The 16,004-nt window shown below is 35.1% G+C and overlaps 2 protein-coding genes across 2 annotated transcripts in view; both read right to left on the bottom strand.

Moving 5' to 3' along the window:
- LOC134848127 (copine-5-like) overlaps nt 1–16,004 on the bottom strand; it is a 546,303-nt gene that overhangs the window by 447,187 nt on the left and 83,112 nt on the right. The gene's annotated exons all lie outside the window — the stretch shown is intronic.
- LOC134847661 (uncharacterized) overlaps nt 1–16,004 on the bottom strand; it is a 69,123-nt gene that overhangs the window by 41,210 nt on the left and 11,909 nt on the right. The window contains exons 4-6 of the mRNA XM_063864823.1: nt 6,841–7,104; nt 4,375–4,734; nt 2,816–3,059 (exon numbers count right to left, since the gene is read on the bottom strand). Coding sequence (XP_063720893.1) covers nt 2,816–3,059; nt 4,375–4,734; nt 6,841–7,104 — 868 coding nt within the window. The remainder of the gene's footprint in view (nt 1–2,815; nt 3,060–4,374; nt 4,735–6,840; nt 7,105–16,004) is intronic.

Genomic DNA, 16,004 nt, shown 5'->3' with positions numbered 1-16,004 from the left:
TAATGACAAATCGTGAAATAATTGTCTTAATTAGGGAGGCTTAACCCAAGGCGGAAGTCTGTCAATCAATCATGCATCACTTTATTCCGTTTGGTCTGCGAAAAGACTCATTTTTTACTTTTCATGTTAAAAAATTGGTCTGCTAAACGGTCAGTCCCCAAACAAAACATATCTGGGTGAATGACAAGGAGACGGGTCTGATCCGGAAAATGAACTTAATAGACAATTCTGAGAGACGGTAAAGCAAACAAAGCGGAGCAAGACGCCCAATTGGAAGAAAATTATTAGCCGAATGTTGAATAACAATTTTTTACAGCATTTAGTCTTACTTTCGTTAGATTTGAGAGCAAGCAAATTGTGAAACAATCAATCTGTCGCCAAAATGTCTTCAATTTGTTTGTTTAGTTCGTTATTAATTTTACTGTCTAGATCCGACCCCGTTTCCTTGTCATTCGCCCATATTTGTATAAATGAAACTGATTGCATAAAAGAGGGTTTTATTGAATTGTATCCATGACTTGATTGAGCGGTGGATTAGGGGCCGATCTAGGAATTTCTCGATGGGATGGGGGGCGTAGGATTTTTTCTTAAATGGAAAGTTTTGATCCCAATTTTTATATAGAAATAATAAACTTAGAAGATTATTTAGTTGACCATGTTGATTTCTGAGTTTTTGTGAAAACGCCAAAAACACCCAACTTTATCAAAAGCTTCTGCGCTACAGATAAAATTTGCAAAAATGAACCAAAAAAGTGGTTTTGAAAAATTATCGAAGGTTTTGATCAAAATTTAGCGCTCCACATTATAATTTGCAATTATTATCCCCAGAAAAATTTTAGGTTTGGTAAGCTAAAAGTGGATGTTATACAGTAGTACCAAGAGGTTACCAAGAGGAATCCCTTTGGGCGGCTACAACGTCCAATTTCTGGAAGTCGGAACGATTACTGCCAAAGCCCGCCTTCAAATCAACCCCTGCAATGTATAAGTTGTATCTTAATCAACTATACTATGATCACATATCTGACTGTTTGTATCAAATCTCATTAGTCAAGGTGAAAACTTTGAATGCTCCGAGCAGTAGCGTCCACCCCCCTCCCCCCTCAGGGATTCGACCCCCTGCCAACCCAAAGGGCCCCCTCGATACTATTTTGGGATACCCACTTTTGGCTGACTGACCTTAAAAGTTTTTTAAAGGTGCCTTAGCCGCCAATCTATACTAAGTTTGAGGGTGGAGCGCGCAAAAGTCTTAAATTTTTGATAATCCGCCCCCTTCCTCGAGAAATTCCTAGATACGCGCCTGGTTCCGAGTGCTCACTAGGAAATCTGGAGTTTTTATGGTCAAAACCATTTCATTCTTTGGCAACTTTTCTACCCACACGCAATATCAAGTGCAAAGTGAAAAATGGGGAAGAACTTTGTATTCGGGTGTGTTTTAGTTTTTCTTTTAATTGTTTTCCACGCAAAATCAGCTAGACAAATAATCATCGGAGAGAGTTGAGTGATTTGTCATAAAAAAAACTCTTGCAGTCGTGATTTGAACGACTTTGAAACATTCCAAAAAAATATCCCAGTGTCGTTAAAAACCGGTTTGAAGTTTTTAAATTTTGGTTTTTTGTCGCAATTTGATCGAATAAAGCAAGCAAACAGGCTTATTTTAAGAGTAGATTATTTTAATGGCTTAAAAGCTTAATAAAAATCTATTTAAAACGTAAAAAATGTGTTATAATTTAGTAAACATAGTTTTTTTTATTATTTTAGTGCCTTTTTGAAATCAAAAACAGCAAAAATTCAAAAAACTGAAAAAAATGAAAAAATTTTTGAAATTTTTTTTCAAATTTATTTTTCGTTTCCCTAGTCGTTTTTCTTCAAAAATTGTCTTTTAAATTGCTTATTTTACTATGGCTGTCAAATAGGCCTATTTTTTTTCGTTCAGATCATTTTATCCCTCAAGCAGCTAAAAGCGACACTAATTTGAAAAAACTATTTTGGTGTATTTTTTAAGACTATGGTCGGAACATTCTGTGCTACTTGCACAGTAACCGGCTATCCCTGTTTCTATTTGATATCGCGTTATGTGGAACAATTAGCTTGCCTCAATTCAATTTGAAATGATTTTTGAGCTAAATTATGTATGCTACCGCTTAACTTAAAAGAAAACTGAAAAATAGGGCTTTGCAATTCATAAGCACCCGTAAAAAAAGCATAATATTTATTTTTCATTTTGAAGCCAAATGAATCCAAATATCTGCTCAGATGACCGAGAAAAGGTTAAGAATTGATAATTATAAAAAATTAACGCCCAAGGAAAAAGTTAATAGAAATTAGGAGCTTCACAGGTATAAAATTTACCCCGCAGTCCCAATTAGCGATTTTGAGTCCCCGTAACTTAACAGAAAAATTTCGTGAGACCATTTTTTCATGCTTTGAGCTCAAGTTTGAGTAAAAACAGTTCGCCTTTTTTCAAAAACTAGAAAATTAAAAAAAATCAAATGAAAGATGCCAGCCAACTTTTATGAAAACTTTTCTAGCATGCAAAGTTTAAATTTTAGTGAATTTTAGTAGTTGTTTTACAGAAGCGGCTAGAAAGCTGGAAACAAGGGTTTTTCTACCGCTCTCGGTCCTATTCTTATTTTTAAGGTACTTTTTCTTGACGTTTTACATTCACTACTTATTTACTGGCACATTCAGTCCTTAATTACAAAACTTTGTAAAAATAAGGTTTTTATCTGATGGGTGGGGGGGGGGGGGCATTGTAAGAATAGCCAAAAAGAGCCATGAAATATAAAAATTATTGAATTTAACCAAATCGACTTACAGTGTTCATGTTGAGAAGTTGAGCGATGGCTGATGGAATGATAGCAGAAGCGTACTTGGGCTTCAAGGGCTCGCCTCCGCCGCCCCAATCGCCGCTACTCTTCTTGTTCGAATTGCCCCCACTGTTGTTCTGAAGTAGTGGTTGTAGGTCGAGCAGACTTCCCCCCACTACGCTGCTCTGTCTTCGACTGCCGTTTTTGTCGCTTTGATCCACCCATTTGCCCCCCGATCTGACCAGTTGACACCTACGTACACCAGCGGGTTAATGGGTGGGGGGGATTCGACCCCCTGCCGACCCAAAGGGTCCCCCTGGTACCGCCACAACTCGCAAAGTTTAAGGAAAACGACAACTCGCAAGTTTTTGAAGCTAATTGGAAACTTTATATTCTCGGCTTAAGGTCGCCGGTGGGCGCGCTAGGTGCACGTCGCCGCTTCGCGGCGATAACGGGCTTCAAATTTCGTATAAAGTCCTACCCTCTGTTGGCAAGCTCGCAACACGTTGGCGCGACTGCGGCGGTGAGTATATTGCTAGTTGTCTTTCAATGCGAGTTGTCTTTCATTGGAGTTGTCTTTTCTTGCGAGTTGTCGCAATACGGTTCCCCCTCATTACGATTTTTAGATCTCTTTCGGCTGACAGGGCCCTAGGTTTTTTCTAAAAGTGCCTCATATTACGCGTTAATTGTCCCAAATTGGTCAACTTGGCAATCTTTAAACTCCATTAGTTTAGGAAAATTGATCACAAGAAGAAGTGGATTTATTGGCCTTTGACGCCAATATTTACTATATCTGAGGGGGGAGCACGCGCTGAAAACAAAACACATTTTTTGGTAAAAATTTTTCAAAAAGGGCTAAAAACTCATTTTTTGACCTGCTTTTTTCAAATAAATTGCTTGCGGCGCAGAAAACTTGGTCAAAATTGGGTCTTTATAGTGATTTGTGAGAGCTCGGAAAATGAACTTCGAAAATTTGCCCCTGCCTACTCATATAAGGTTTTTCGGCTGTTTCACATTATACCCCCACCCCAGGAAATTATAACCCGCGCAATAATAATTTAAAAGTCCTATAATATGGTGAACTTATAATTTTTTATGTGTTATTTTCATTTTCTGTTGTTTTTATGGTTTTTTGTCCATATATTATGATTGAACTTCGTAAAAAATTTTTGGTTGGTTTGCTGGAGTTTGCTCAGTGCTAAAGTAGCTTTGATGAGCAGTAAAAAATTTTAACCGGAGAATTCTTGCATGATAGCTTTTTCAAATCAGCTTTTCCTTCGTCTAGTGTTAATTTTTGTTTTAAAAATTCTTCACGTTTTTTGACCAGATATGGTCACAACTATTTAACCAATGAGTGCAACATGCAACACTGAACCTTTAGTTTCCATATATGGCAAAAAGGCAATCATTTATGTTCATCTATGATATCAGGCGAGCCGAGTACTATTTATGGTCTATAAATTTTGCACTGGTCCCTATCTCAAAAGTATGGCACCATAAGTGAACAGTGTATGGCATATATGCAATGGAAGTCAACCTACCATGGTTAGTCTTATTTTATACGTACTTGCAACGAGGGCATTGCAGAATCTCACCCGAATTGGTTCGGTTCAAACCCGTCGCTGAACTGGACACACTCTCACGTGACGATGACTCAGGATTGTTGCTAAGCATATTGCTGTTCACAACACTTAACTTTCTGGTGGGGGCACTGTGTGCGTCTATGCTCAGCCGACGTCGGAAGAAACTGCCCATTGTGGAACTTCGGCGGTCGGTAGCCGAGTCGACAGTGAGTCGGTTCGGACTCGGATTTCGCTTGGACACTTTGACCGAGTGTTTATTATTGCTATCTTCTTCGTCGGTGGTTTTACCGATTTGCGGTACGAGAGACTGTGTGCTGCTAGGTCTTATCGAGCTATTCCTGGATCTGAAAAATTGAACTAAATTCGGACCAATTTAAACATCATCCTCTATAAATATCACATGTTAAGATCCTCCAGCACACCAGTTTAACTCATTTGATAGGTTTTTAACTCTGCGGGTAAAACACCCGATTCTGATTGGCTGAAAATTCCATCTTTAGAACATCCCCCATCTCAACTATTTTAGGGGGGAAGACGTTAGCTCGGTCCCGAAACTCTCATTAATCTGATAACTTTTGCTCAGGCCTCGCAAAAATCTAGTTTATTTGATTTTTTTTTTCAATTTCAGTCTCTGATTAAAATATTTGTCCGGAGAAGTAATTAATGCCATATGAACAATTGAAACACAACATAATTTTGAATTTTCTAGATAGAACTGAAAATGAGTGCAGAATAGAGAAGCCGCATACAACAGCGCCGAAGTAAAGCAGTTCTGAAACTGAAAAAATGTTCAACATTGCCCAAAAATTAATCATTTTTGGCACGGTTGAACTTTTTATTTTCCCGCAATGTTTACTCCGGCACTGTTGTACTGCCTCGATTAGAGGGGTTTTTAATAATTATTTCGCCCAAAAATCAAATTTGAATTTTTTAACTGAAACTACTGTGATTTAGCCTGATTGACTGAAATTAGCCGATAAGGTTCAAAAAACCAAATTGAACAAGAATAGCCGGTTGCTGTGCAATTAGCACAGATTGTTCTTACCACATTAACAAAATTACATTTTTGTCATCAAATTAGTGTAATTTTTTATGCGTGGTGTGATGAAAGAAAAATAAAAACGCGAAGAAAATAAGTTTTGGCATAATTGTCAACAAAAGTAAGTTAGAAAAAAAACTTTTAAAAAAATCATTAAAAGGGTTTCACATTATTTCTATTTCAATTTTATAAAACGAACATTAACGGCTTGCTTTTCTCGCTCAATAAAAGACAAAACTCAAAAATTTTAAACCGGTATTTCTTGATACTGAGAAAACGATTAAAGGTTTTTTAGTCCAAATCACAATGTAAAAAGTTTTAACATTCGAGATTATTTGTGGTTCCTGATTTTTCGTTGAAATAAACAGAAAAAAAAACAAAAAAAGAACGAATACAAAGTTCTTCTTCATTTTCAGCGGTCGGAACAAAAACTTTGTTCATAGCTTTATGCAGGCGCAAAAATTAACAGAATGGTTTATTCAGAAGATTTTCAAGAGAACAAAAATCACTCAGTAGTGATAACCTTTTTTTGGGATATTAATAATTTAATTTAGGGGACTAATCAAGGAGAAAGTTGATAAACGATTCACCAAAACCTATTAAAAGTTTGTAGCTTCTATCTACTTTTCTGGCTGAACAAGCCTGAAATTGTTCTAAGGGCGCTTACGGTGCCATTATATACTAAATTTGCGGTGAACCGCATGCCAAAAAAAAGTATTTAGTCAAAAATTACCAAAAAGTGCCCAAAAACATCTTTTTTGGCCTTTTTGTTCAAAATATTGAATGCTTATACAAAAAAAAACTTGTCAAATAGGGTCTTTATAGGAATAAGGGAGAGCTCGAAAACTCAAATTGTTCCACTTAAAAAAATTGATTGACAAAATTTCCAAAAGTTTTGTGAAAGTCTCCCATCAAAAAATATCTCGATCCGCCCCTGCCTCGTAGCGTACACCCTATTTTTAGCTGAAAAGTCACATTTTTCTGCCCAAAAGTGATCACAAAAAGGTAAATTTGCTTTTATTCTGGGCTTAATATGTAAAAAGACGCAATTATTTTTTTTCTTTTTTCTTCGCATTAGTTAGTGCCGTTTTCTTGTGTGTGTGATGAAGCTGGACAAATGCGTATAAAACCGGAAAAAAAGTAGTGTTAGAACTGTTTAACTACGATTAGTTGCCAAAAAAGTGACTGAATATCAATCTGAAGAGCCAAAATTTTCGACCAGTTTTTCTCGAAACTAAGATATTTTTCTTAGAAATACGAATGTCGACCAACAGGGCTTTCATATTATACCAAAACCAAACTAGACTTGTTGAAAAACTTTTTTGTGATAGTCGAAGTCGGTTAAATAGATCTATTTAGGTGCTGGGGTGTAGAATCTGAGACAAAAGGACAACAAGGCAGTCTACTTTACCTGGCTTCGTCGAGCACTGAGAGGAAAGAGCGCATCACTACATTCTCCATCGCCCCGACTCCCCCCAGACCACTGTTTCCACAACCCCCACCCCCGTCACTGTTGTTCTCGGTTGAAGCGTTTTTTAAAGACCCACATTGCGCCTTTTGTGAAGGGGAGGGGGAGCGGGGTCTGAGTTGGGTGGAGCTTGAGGGGGTGTCGACTGAAGATGAGTTGCTACAACTGACTCCTGTGGAACCTCCCTTCAGTCCAAGTAAGCGTGGACTAAAATGCAGATCGAATACTTATTTTATTCAAATACATTAGATACAAAAGTTGCTCTTATCAGATACAAGCATATGGCCATCCATCAACTTGTCTCAGAAAGTTTTAGAGACCGCTTTCCCGGCCCTCAATTCTGGCTGCAAAATTTAAAGGGGGATTGCTCGCAAAAAAAAACGCAATTTTTTTGGCCCAATATTTTTCAAAATGCTCAAAACGTCAGTTTGAGTCTGTTTTTATTCCAAAATTTATATATGATATTTGTTTGAAATAATATGATTTATATTGGAATTATATTGCAAAATAGGGTCCTTATAGTATTTTCGGAGAGCCATGAAAATCAATTTGGTCCAACTAAAAAAAAGATTGACAAAATTTTCAATTTTTTTTTCGAAAAACCTTGCTTTCTGTGCACGATATTGTATAAAACTTATTCCGTTATTAAAATTCAACTACAAACAAACGAAAGCTTGACATGAATTGCCACAAAAATTTTCAAAAAATTGTGGCAAAATTTTTTTTCATAGTTTAAATAATCGTTTTTCATATTACAAACGTTATTTATTTGCTTTACTCGCTCGAAATTAGACTGAAAAGAAAAATCACAACTGTTTTTCTCGACAATGATATAACTGTCATGGGTTTTTTGGTGTTCGAATAACGACTGAAATGATATTTGTACGTAATACCAAATTGATCTTTTTTGAAAGAGAGAAAAAAAGCAAAAAGCACTGTAAGAAAGCCCATTTCCTTCCAACTTTCCTTCCAAGACAAATTTCCTTCCAACTTTCGGTGGTCGGAACAGCAATAGAACCCGGCTCCTTGTTGCGCCGATAGCACAGAGAAATTAGACCAGAATCATGATTTCAAAAAAATAATGGACATTTTTTTTTGGATTGTTTTCATTTGTTTGCTGTTTTTCAGCAGTAACTGTATGAGCGAAAGTTAGAGCTCCGTGAACTAATTATAAACAGACTAATTAACTGGTAAAACAAAAGTATCGTTTCTCTGTTTGCTGAAATTGATTTGCTTGGCGCCATGCTGTATTTTGTTTCACGCCGAACTGTCTAAAAAGCAGCAATTTAAAAAACGGTTTTGCTCAACTCAGAAATCTTTTCTCAAAAAAATTGATCGAAATAGTTGTCAAAGAGCCTAAGAAAATAGAGGACAAGCAAATTCGACGACCGTAAAAGACTTGAATTTAAACGATAATTCTTTGTGAGTTTAAACGCTGAGAACTGGGCCAATAAAACTTTTTATGAAGGTTAAATTTACACAAAAACAAAAAGAGAATATTATCGTAGAACTGATAAAAAATATTTTTGTAAGCTAATTTATAATATATAAAAAATGAAAAAAGTTTAGTACATGCTTAAAATAAATAATTTACACAACTATGACCTTAAAAACTTATTTGTGGTTAGACAATCAGTGTTTACTTAACAAAATTTAATTTAATTCCTTGAAAAACTTTCACGCAATTTATGGTCCAAATTCAATTGTTTTTTGATCGTAGATTTTTTTTTCATTCTAATTTCCTAAATTCCATCAATTTAGTTGACACGGCTGATTTTGGTACCTGATTTTGCGAAGAATAGACAAAATAACCGAATACTCAGTTCTTTGTCATTAAAAGCCATGAAAATTATTATCAGGTACCAACAAACTGTTTCAATTCAGTAATTTGTCTAAAAATTTTTAACTTTTTGTGCAAATAATGCAATTTCAGTTCCAGATTTTGAAGAACTTTTGTGCTCGGGGTAGTTTTTGCTCAAGACAGCAATTTTTGGCGGAACATTTCCAGATCATTTGATAGCGTGTCTGTACAAACAATCCAATAGAAGTCAGTCCTGTACTGAGCAGTCTGGAAAATTATGTCGAAGCCCAAAAAGCAGTCTCAAAAACACAGTTCCAATAGCAGTTCACAAGATCGATCCAAACAACATTATTAATGGTCGAAGTGAATTGCGCCAGCCAGAAACTGATAAGAAAATTTCTCTCGGATTAAAGTTTCGGTTCTAATTAAGTCGGATGATAATAGGTAGTAGAACAAGGAAATAAGAAACAAAAACTATCTAGAAAACATAAGTGTCAACTCATTAGATGAAATACTAAAAATGTTTCGGTTGCAAATAACTGACATCACTAAATTGGAGTACAAATCAATTACTTTTGCCCATTTACCAAGCTAATGTGCCAATCAAGAAGCTATAAGTAAAGTTTGTCGCTTTAAAAAAAATTGCAGAGCCAACTTCGCTGATTGGCTTTGAATAGCGTCTGGTCCTGCAAAAAAAAAATCACAACTGAGAGCAATTTTTTTTGCACAGTTATGGCTCCAAGGATGAATATAGGGTACTTGCACTATCAGATATTTGTTTCTGCACTGGGCTGGAATACTTTTGACTGCTCCCAATGTATTCTACCGACAATATACAACAAACGCTTTGGTTGGAGGATGCTTTTACTTTTTGTTTACGCTCTATTTGCCGACAAAAAGGAATTAACTTAGTTTTGCCGCCACAAAATCCTCAAATTGGAGTCCCCAAACTGCGTTGAAAATTTTTTTGAAATAGTTGAGCAAAACTCAATAGAGGCTAGTCATCAGAGCGCTCAAATTCGAATTTGTTTCTCGCATTTGAGTTTAAAAAATCTGGCAACATGTTCAGCTATTAGCCACTCAAAATTACAAAGCCAACTCTAATGACTTTAAAATTTACAAAGTAATTTGATTGCTTCTCTGAGCAGCTTTTCTGCTCGTAAAATATGTTTTCGCTGCGTTAAAATTTATTCAAGCTGTTTTAGCTAAAAAAATGAATCGATATTTTACTATTTCGGTGACACATATAATAGCAGACTGGGACGAGAGATGCTCAAATTTGACATAGAGCTATGGAATTACCATCAAAATGAGAAAACAACGTTCCTCGCACTAACAGCGCTGTGAACAGTTTGAGAAACTGAAAACCAACAAGCACCTTTCTTTTCCAAAACTTATCAAGAAATTGAAGGACGAAAAAATAAAGTCGAATGGTTGTTGGAAAAATTGTTCGCAGAGTAGCCAGACCCCAAAACTTTAAATACCAAAAGTTCTCCTAATTTTAACTCATTATAATCAGGTTAGATCAACCCAACGAAATCCTTGGGTTTTTAAGCGGATTTAGTTATAATATTATGATTCGAAACTATAATTTCAAGTTCGTTTTGTTGTCAAATTTCAAATTTATTCAACATTGCCAGGTGATAAAATCTTTTCCAAGGTCAATTATTTAAACTTTTCAATCTGTAAAAAATACGATATATGAATTAATTTAGCACTTGTGTTTGTAGTGAGTTTTTAGACTCTTGTTTTAAAAAATTAACGCCGAGTGAGCGACTGTAAACTAACTCTAGAGCTTCAAACAAAAAAGACTCAGGATAAACAAGACTGCTCGTATCAGGGCGAAGCCCTGAATGTTCCGACTGCCGTTTGAGGTTTCATAAGCAGTAATCACAAAAAAAATTAAACTTAAAAAAAAAAAATGAAATTTTTTTTTTCAAAAATTTGAAATTTTTTATGAAAATCATCCCCCCACACGCCATTTAAAGTACAAAAGGATAAATTTCGCTCTTTGTAACAAACCAATTATGTCAAATAAACTTCTTTTAACCAATTTGGAACGATTTCTAAGACGGATTAAATCTCCGTTTACGCGTTAATAGCGCGATACATATCACGCGTTAATTGTCCAAAATTGGCCAAAATGGCAATCTTTAAACCCCCATAACTTCACGAAAAATTATCACAGGTGAAATATCTTTTCAAATTTGAGCTCAGGACAACAATACCTTTCGAATGATATGAAAAAGTTCGGTCAAAAATGGCTAGTTAAAAAGTCGAAATTTGTCTGAAGAAAAAAAACCCACCCCGAGCACAAATATTCCGTTACTTTCGTATCGAAAGTCGGAACAAAAACTTGTTAAATTCAAGTTAAATTAACATCAACTCATCAAGTTTTCGAGTACTGAATTTTCTTAAGTGGCTTTTTTTGTCATCCTGGTTTTCTGAGCAGCCCCTACGTTTCATCTCATTCGATCCACCTATCTTATTCACCTATTTTCAGTCAGAAAGTTTCTTGACGTAGATTACTTCCGTATCAATCGATAAATCTCTGACGACAGCTTTCATCATTCTTTGAAGAAGGAATAATTTAAAAGGAAGAATTTGCATCGCAGTTGGCTATTGAACTCAAAAATTTACGCAAAACTTTCTTTGATTTATTGGTAGGCGTACTCTGTCATTTATGGTATATTTGCGTCATTTTGCATTATTTTCTCATTAAGTTGCTTCTTTTTATTCTTTTTATAGAAATTCGTCCGCTCTTAACATCCTGTTTTAATCAAAGAACGTTTAGAAGAGTCATGATCAATGAAACGACAAATTAAAATAAACGAGGAAGTTATAGCTAATGGGAGGGCTCAATCTAAACAAACAGTTACAATACTGTGCCAAGTTGAATTAAAATAGTGATTTTGATTTCGAAACACGTGCTCCTCATCATCATACCGAGTCTGTGTTCTTTTACAAGATAAATTTTGGGCTGGCAAACATCTTCCTTTAAAAAATGGACATCATGGCTACCCGAAGGATACTTTTTCAGATTTTGGCTGAAATTTTCTAAGTCAAAAAATCTATTGCAGCTTATGAGTTATAATGCTAAATAATTTTTAAAAGAAATTTAAGAGATCTGGGACTTATAATTTTGCGGGAAAAAAATGGTCAAAGCCAGCCAATGAAATTTCTAGATTCGGCAATATGTATATATGTGTTTCGGAAAGTTAAAAGTTAAAAGACATTATTTTTGCTAAATAATCTATCTTAATTTTCAAATTAATTGCGGTAAAATCAACAAGGTTTCAGTATGGTTTAATTAGCAATTTTAGCCACTTCGACCAGATCAGTAAATTGATGTATCATAAACCGAAAACTCATATTTCACTTACGTAATCACAGTAGCTAAAACCTGAGATTGCTACAAAATGAAAACAATTTTTCCGCAAAACAAAAATTGAATAAAAAATGGAATAAAACAATTCTTCCCATGCTGTACGCACTCTAAATGTTCCACTCCTTGCAAAATCAATTTTTCTTCCGCAATTTCTAACAAAACTGGGGGAATATTTTTGCTCGGGGTGGTTTTTTTTTCCTTCAGACAAGTTTTGACTTTTAATCAACCATTTTTGACGGAATTTTTTTATATCATTCGAAAAGTATTGTTGTCCTGAGCTTAAATTTGAAAAGATATTTCACCTGTGATCATTTTTCGTAAAGTTATGGGGGTTTAAAGATTGCTATTTGGCCAATTTGGGACAATTAACGCCCGATATATTTCGCGCTATTAACGCGTAAGCGGAGATTTAATCCGTCTTATAAATCGTTCCGAATTGGTTGAACGAATCTTATTTGCCATAATTGGTTTGTTACGAGGAACGAATTCTATCTTTTGGTACTTTATATGGCGTGTGCGGGGATGATTTTTGCGGGATGATTTAATTTTTTAAATGTTTGTACTGCTAATCCATAAACCTTAAAAGGCAGTCGGAACATTCAGGGCTTCGCCCTGATACGAGCAGTCTTGTGTTGTTTTTATTGTTCGAATGACATTTGAGCCATAACTTCCGTTAAAATTGTCCGTGACGCAAAAAGTGTTGCCACAATAAGGCTTTTTTACTCACTTAGTTGAGCGTGACGAACACCGATGCCTACTAACTACTCTTGACGGTTACTTATAATTGTCCGAGCCAAAATCATCAGCTTATGCTTTTGACTTCCGATGACGAGTCCATAAACCTCGTCCGAAAAAATTTGAAAGCCTCTGGCGCAAAAAGAAATCAGAACAGCGTTATATTGATTGATTGTTGCTTATTGTTCCGACTTTCGATACGAAAGTAACGGAATATTTGTGCTCGGGGTGGGTTTTTTTTCTTCAGACAAATTTCGACTTTTTAACTAGCCATTTTTGACGGAATTTTTTTATATCATTCAAAAGGGATTGTTATCTTGAGCTCAAATTTGAAAAGATATTTCACCTGTGATCATTTTTCATAAGGTTATGAGGGTTTAAAGATTGCCATTTTGGCCATTTTGACCAATTTGGGACAATTAACGCGCGATATAATTCACGCTATTAACGCGTAAGCGGAGATTTAATCTGTCTTATAAATCGTTCCGAATTGGTTGAACGAAGCTTATTTGCCATAATTGATTTGTTACAAGGAACGAATTCTATCTTTTTGTACTTTATATGGCGTGTGGGGGGGATGATTTTCATAAAAAATTTCAAATTTTGGAAAAAAAATTTCTTTTTATTTTAATTCATTTATTTTTTTAATGTTATTACTGCTAATCCATAAACCTTAAAAGGCAGTCGGAACATTCAGGGCTTCGCCCTGATACGAGCAGTCTTGTGTTGTTTTTATTGTTCGAATGACGTTTGAGCCATAACTTCCGTTAAAACTGTCCGTGACGCAAAAAGTGTTGCCACAATAAGGCTTTTTCACTAACTTAGTTGAGCGTGACGAACACCAATGCCTACTAACTACTCTTGACGGTTACTTATAATTGTCCGAGCCAAAATCATCAGCTTATGCTTTTGACTTCCGATGACGAGTCCATAAACCATAACTATTTCATGTAATAACAAAAGCAACAAATTGTTAAACATACCATTCATTTTTGCGAAAAAAAACGGATTGCGGCCGTGTTTGTGTTCAGAATTTCAAAATCCACCCATTGAATGTCATTCATGGAAACAAATATTCTTAGACACCGCAGAGTTCCGAACAAAGTCTAAAAAAATATTAAACAGTGCCGAGTTATGTTTTATAAGTCGTGTCTGCTACCCCCCCCCCCTCCATGGATTTGACAACATTTATGACATTCATGTTTTCCAACCAGTACTTAGTTTTTATCAAATTACAGTAATTTTCAAATTTAAAGTTCGCGTCCGCCAGAGCACAAAAAGTGAGCAGACTTTGGACGCATTTTTTCAAACTTGTTTTATGAAAAAATTCAAAAGATCTTTGAAGTTCCGGTTCTATCCCCATAATCCTTGTAGATTTTTCTTGGTCGCAATTTCTGGACTTTTGTCGCAAAGTAGTGGTCATAAAATCAGGATCTTTTTTATGGATGTTGTTTTTCTTTTAAAAATTTTCTGTTTTTGGGGAGCCGCGATCAATTAGCAAAGTTTCCGCCTAAACGTCGATGGTTCGAAACCATTGTTATTGATGCTCGTTGTTTCAGGGTTAGGCTACAATACCAGCTTAGAAAAAAACCAAACTCTATGTAGTTATTTATTAATCTTGTGGGTAAAAATCATCTCAATAGCACAATTTATTCATGATAGTCAACTGAATAACAAATGACAAAAAAACAACCGTTACAGAACTACTCACGTCATTAGAACAATTTTTATCATTTTAATTGGCAAAAATTGAAAGAAAAATTTACAACTCGAAGCAAAAAAGTAAAATAAGTCATCATACCGAAAAACCCTTTGAAATTTTATCATTAATTACAGTTCAAAAAAGCCAAAAGACCGCATTGAAATTAAATATAAAAATTAAAACAGAAAACGGTAGCTAACAGCAGTGTTATCTCTGTAATCATGGCTGCTTATCAAACAACTGAAATATATATCAATTAACAAGATTGCAGGAAAATGTTTAATAAAGCCATCATAACGTAGATAATAATGAACTTTGAGAAACTTTACGTGGAGATTGAGATGTAATACATGAAAAGTTTATTTAAAAAAGTGTAAGCACGAACTTTCGGTGGTAAAGCAAGAAAAATCAAATTCACTGCGACTTGTTAGCTTTTTAGTCAACTATTTTTTGCTCAATAAATCTTCGCACAATTATCCCATTTTTTTTTGTTTCCCAAATAGGTATTTCAGGAACAATAGCAGATAAAATTTCATTAGAGAGTAATTTAAATTTGACGGCTCCGACGATAACTCTAATAAAATAACATCCCTTTCAGATACGGTTACAAAACATAATTTATAGACATAAAAGGGGACAATGAAAAAGAAAAAAGGAAGAACGAATTTTTACCCAGAAAACCCTAAAAATAAATGAGTTCCGGGACAAACTTTATGTAAGAGTCTCCTTAGAATTAAAAGGGGAATCCAGGGTCAGTCGTAAATTTTGATTAAATTAGTCTGTTCATTTTTTGTAATGTAAAACACGACTAAAAAGATCTAATATGATATTGAATTTGACTACCTCCGTGACTCAATTAGGCGCAATACTGTAATCAACTAATAATTTTCTCCAGTCGATTTTTTGAAACAACATAAGACATGTACAATTTTTTCGAGATATATCGAGAAATCAATTTGATCGACCAATAAAAATGTCGAAAAAGTCACGATTCAACAGTTTAGGACCCTCCTTTAGTCAAATTTAAAAAAGGTTTCCAAATCTTCAGTAAATTTCAGGTTTGAAAATGACCGATTTCCCTTTTTTACTAATTGATCCCACTAATTACTTACAAAACTCACACAAACAACATCAAATCGACTGATGGGAGTTGAAAACTGTTTTCTGGCCATAAGTATCCGAACCAAATGAAAGTGTAGTCAATTATTCAAGGCTTTGTCCTGATACAAGTAGTATTGTTTTTGATTTGTGAAAAACTGACTGAACGAAGTTGATAAAAATTGCAGTTTTCATTGCTCCTAGTTTTTGATACCTGGTTTGAAATGGTCGAGTTTTGTATCAGCAGTATGGTCAAATGATATGTGCCCTCAACTTCGTGGGTCGAACAACGTCCGCTCTCGGTTTTGGGAGTCAAACAAAATTGCTGATGACTTTTTTATGTGGTCAGTTTTGTGCTCAGATGAACCAAAAGTAGACGAGAC

The sequence above is a fragment of the Symsagittifera roscoffensis genome, chromosome 6, assembly GCF_963678635.1.
Source record: "Symsagittifera roscoffensis chromosome 6, txSymRosc1.1, whole genome shotgun sequence".
Classification (NCBI taxonomy): Eukaryota; Metazoa; Xenacoelomorpha; order Acoela; family Convolutidae; genus Symsagittifera; species Symsagittifera roscoffensis.
Note: the sequence above shows the minus strand (reverse complement) of the source record. Positions and strands in the feature narration are given on the sequence as shown.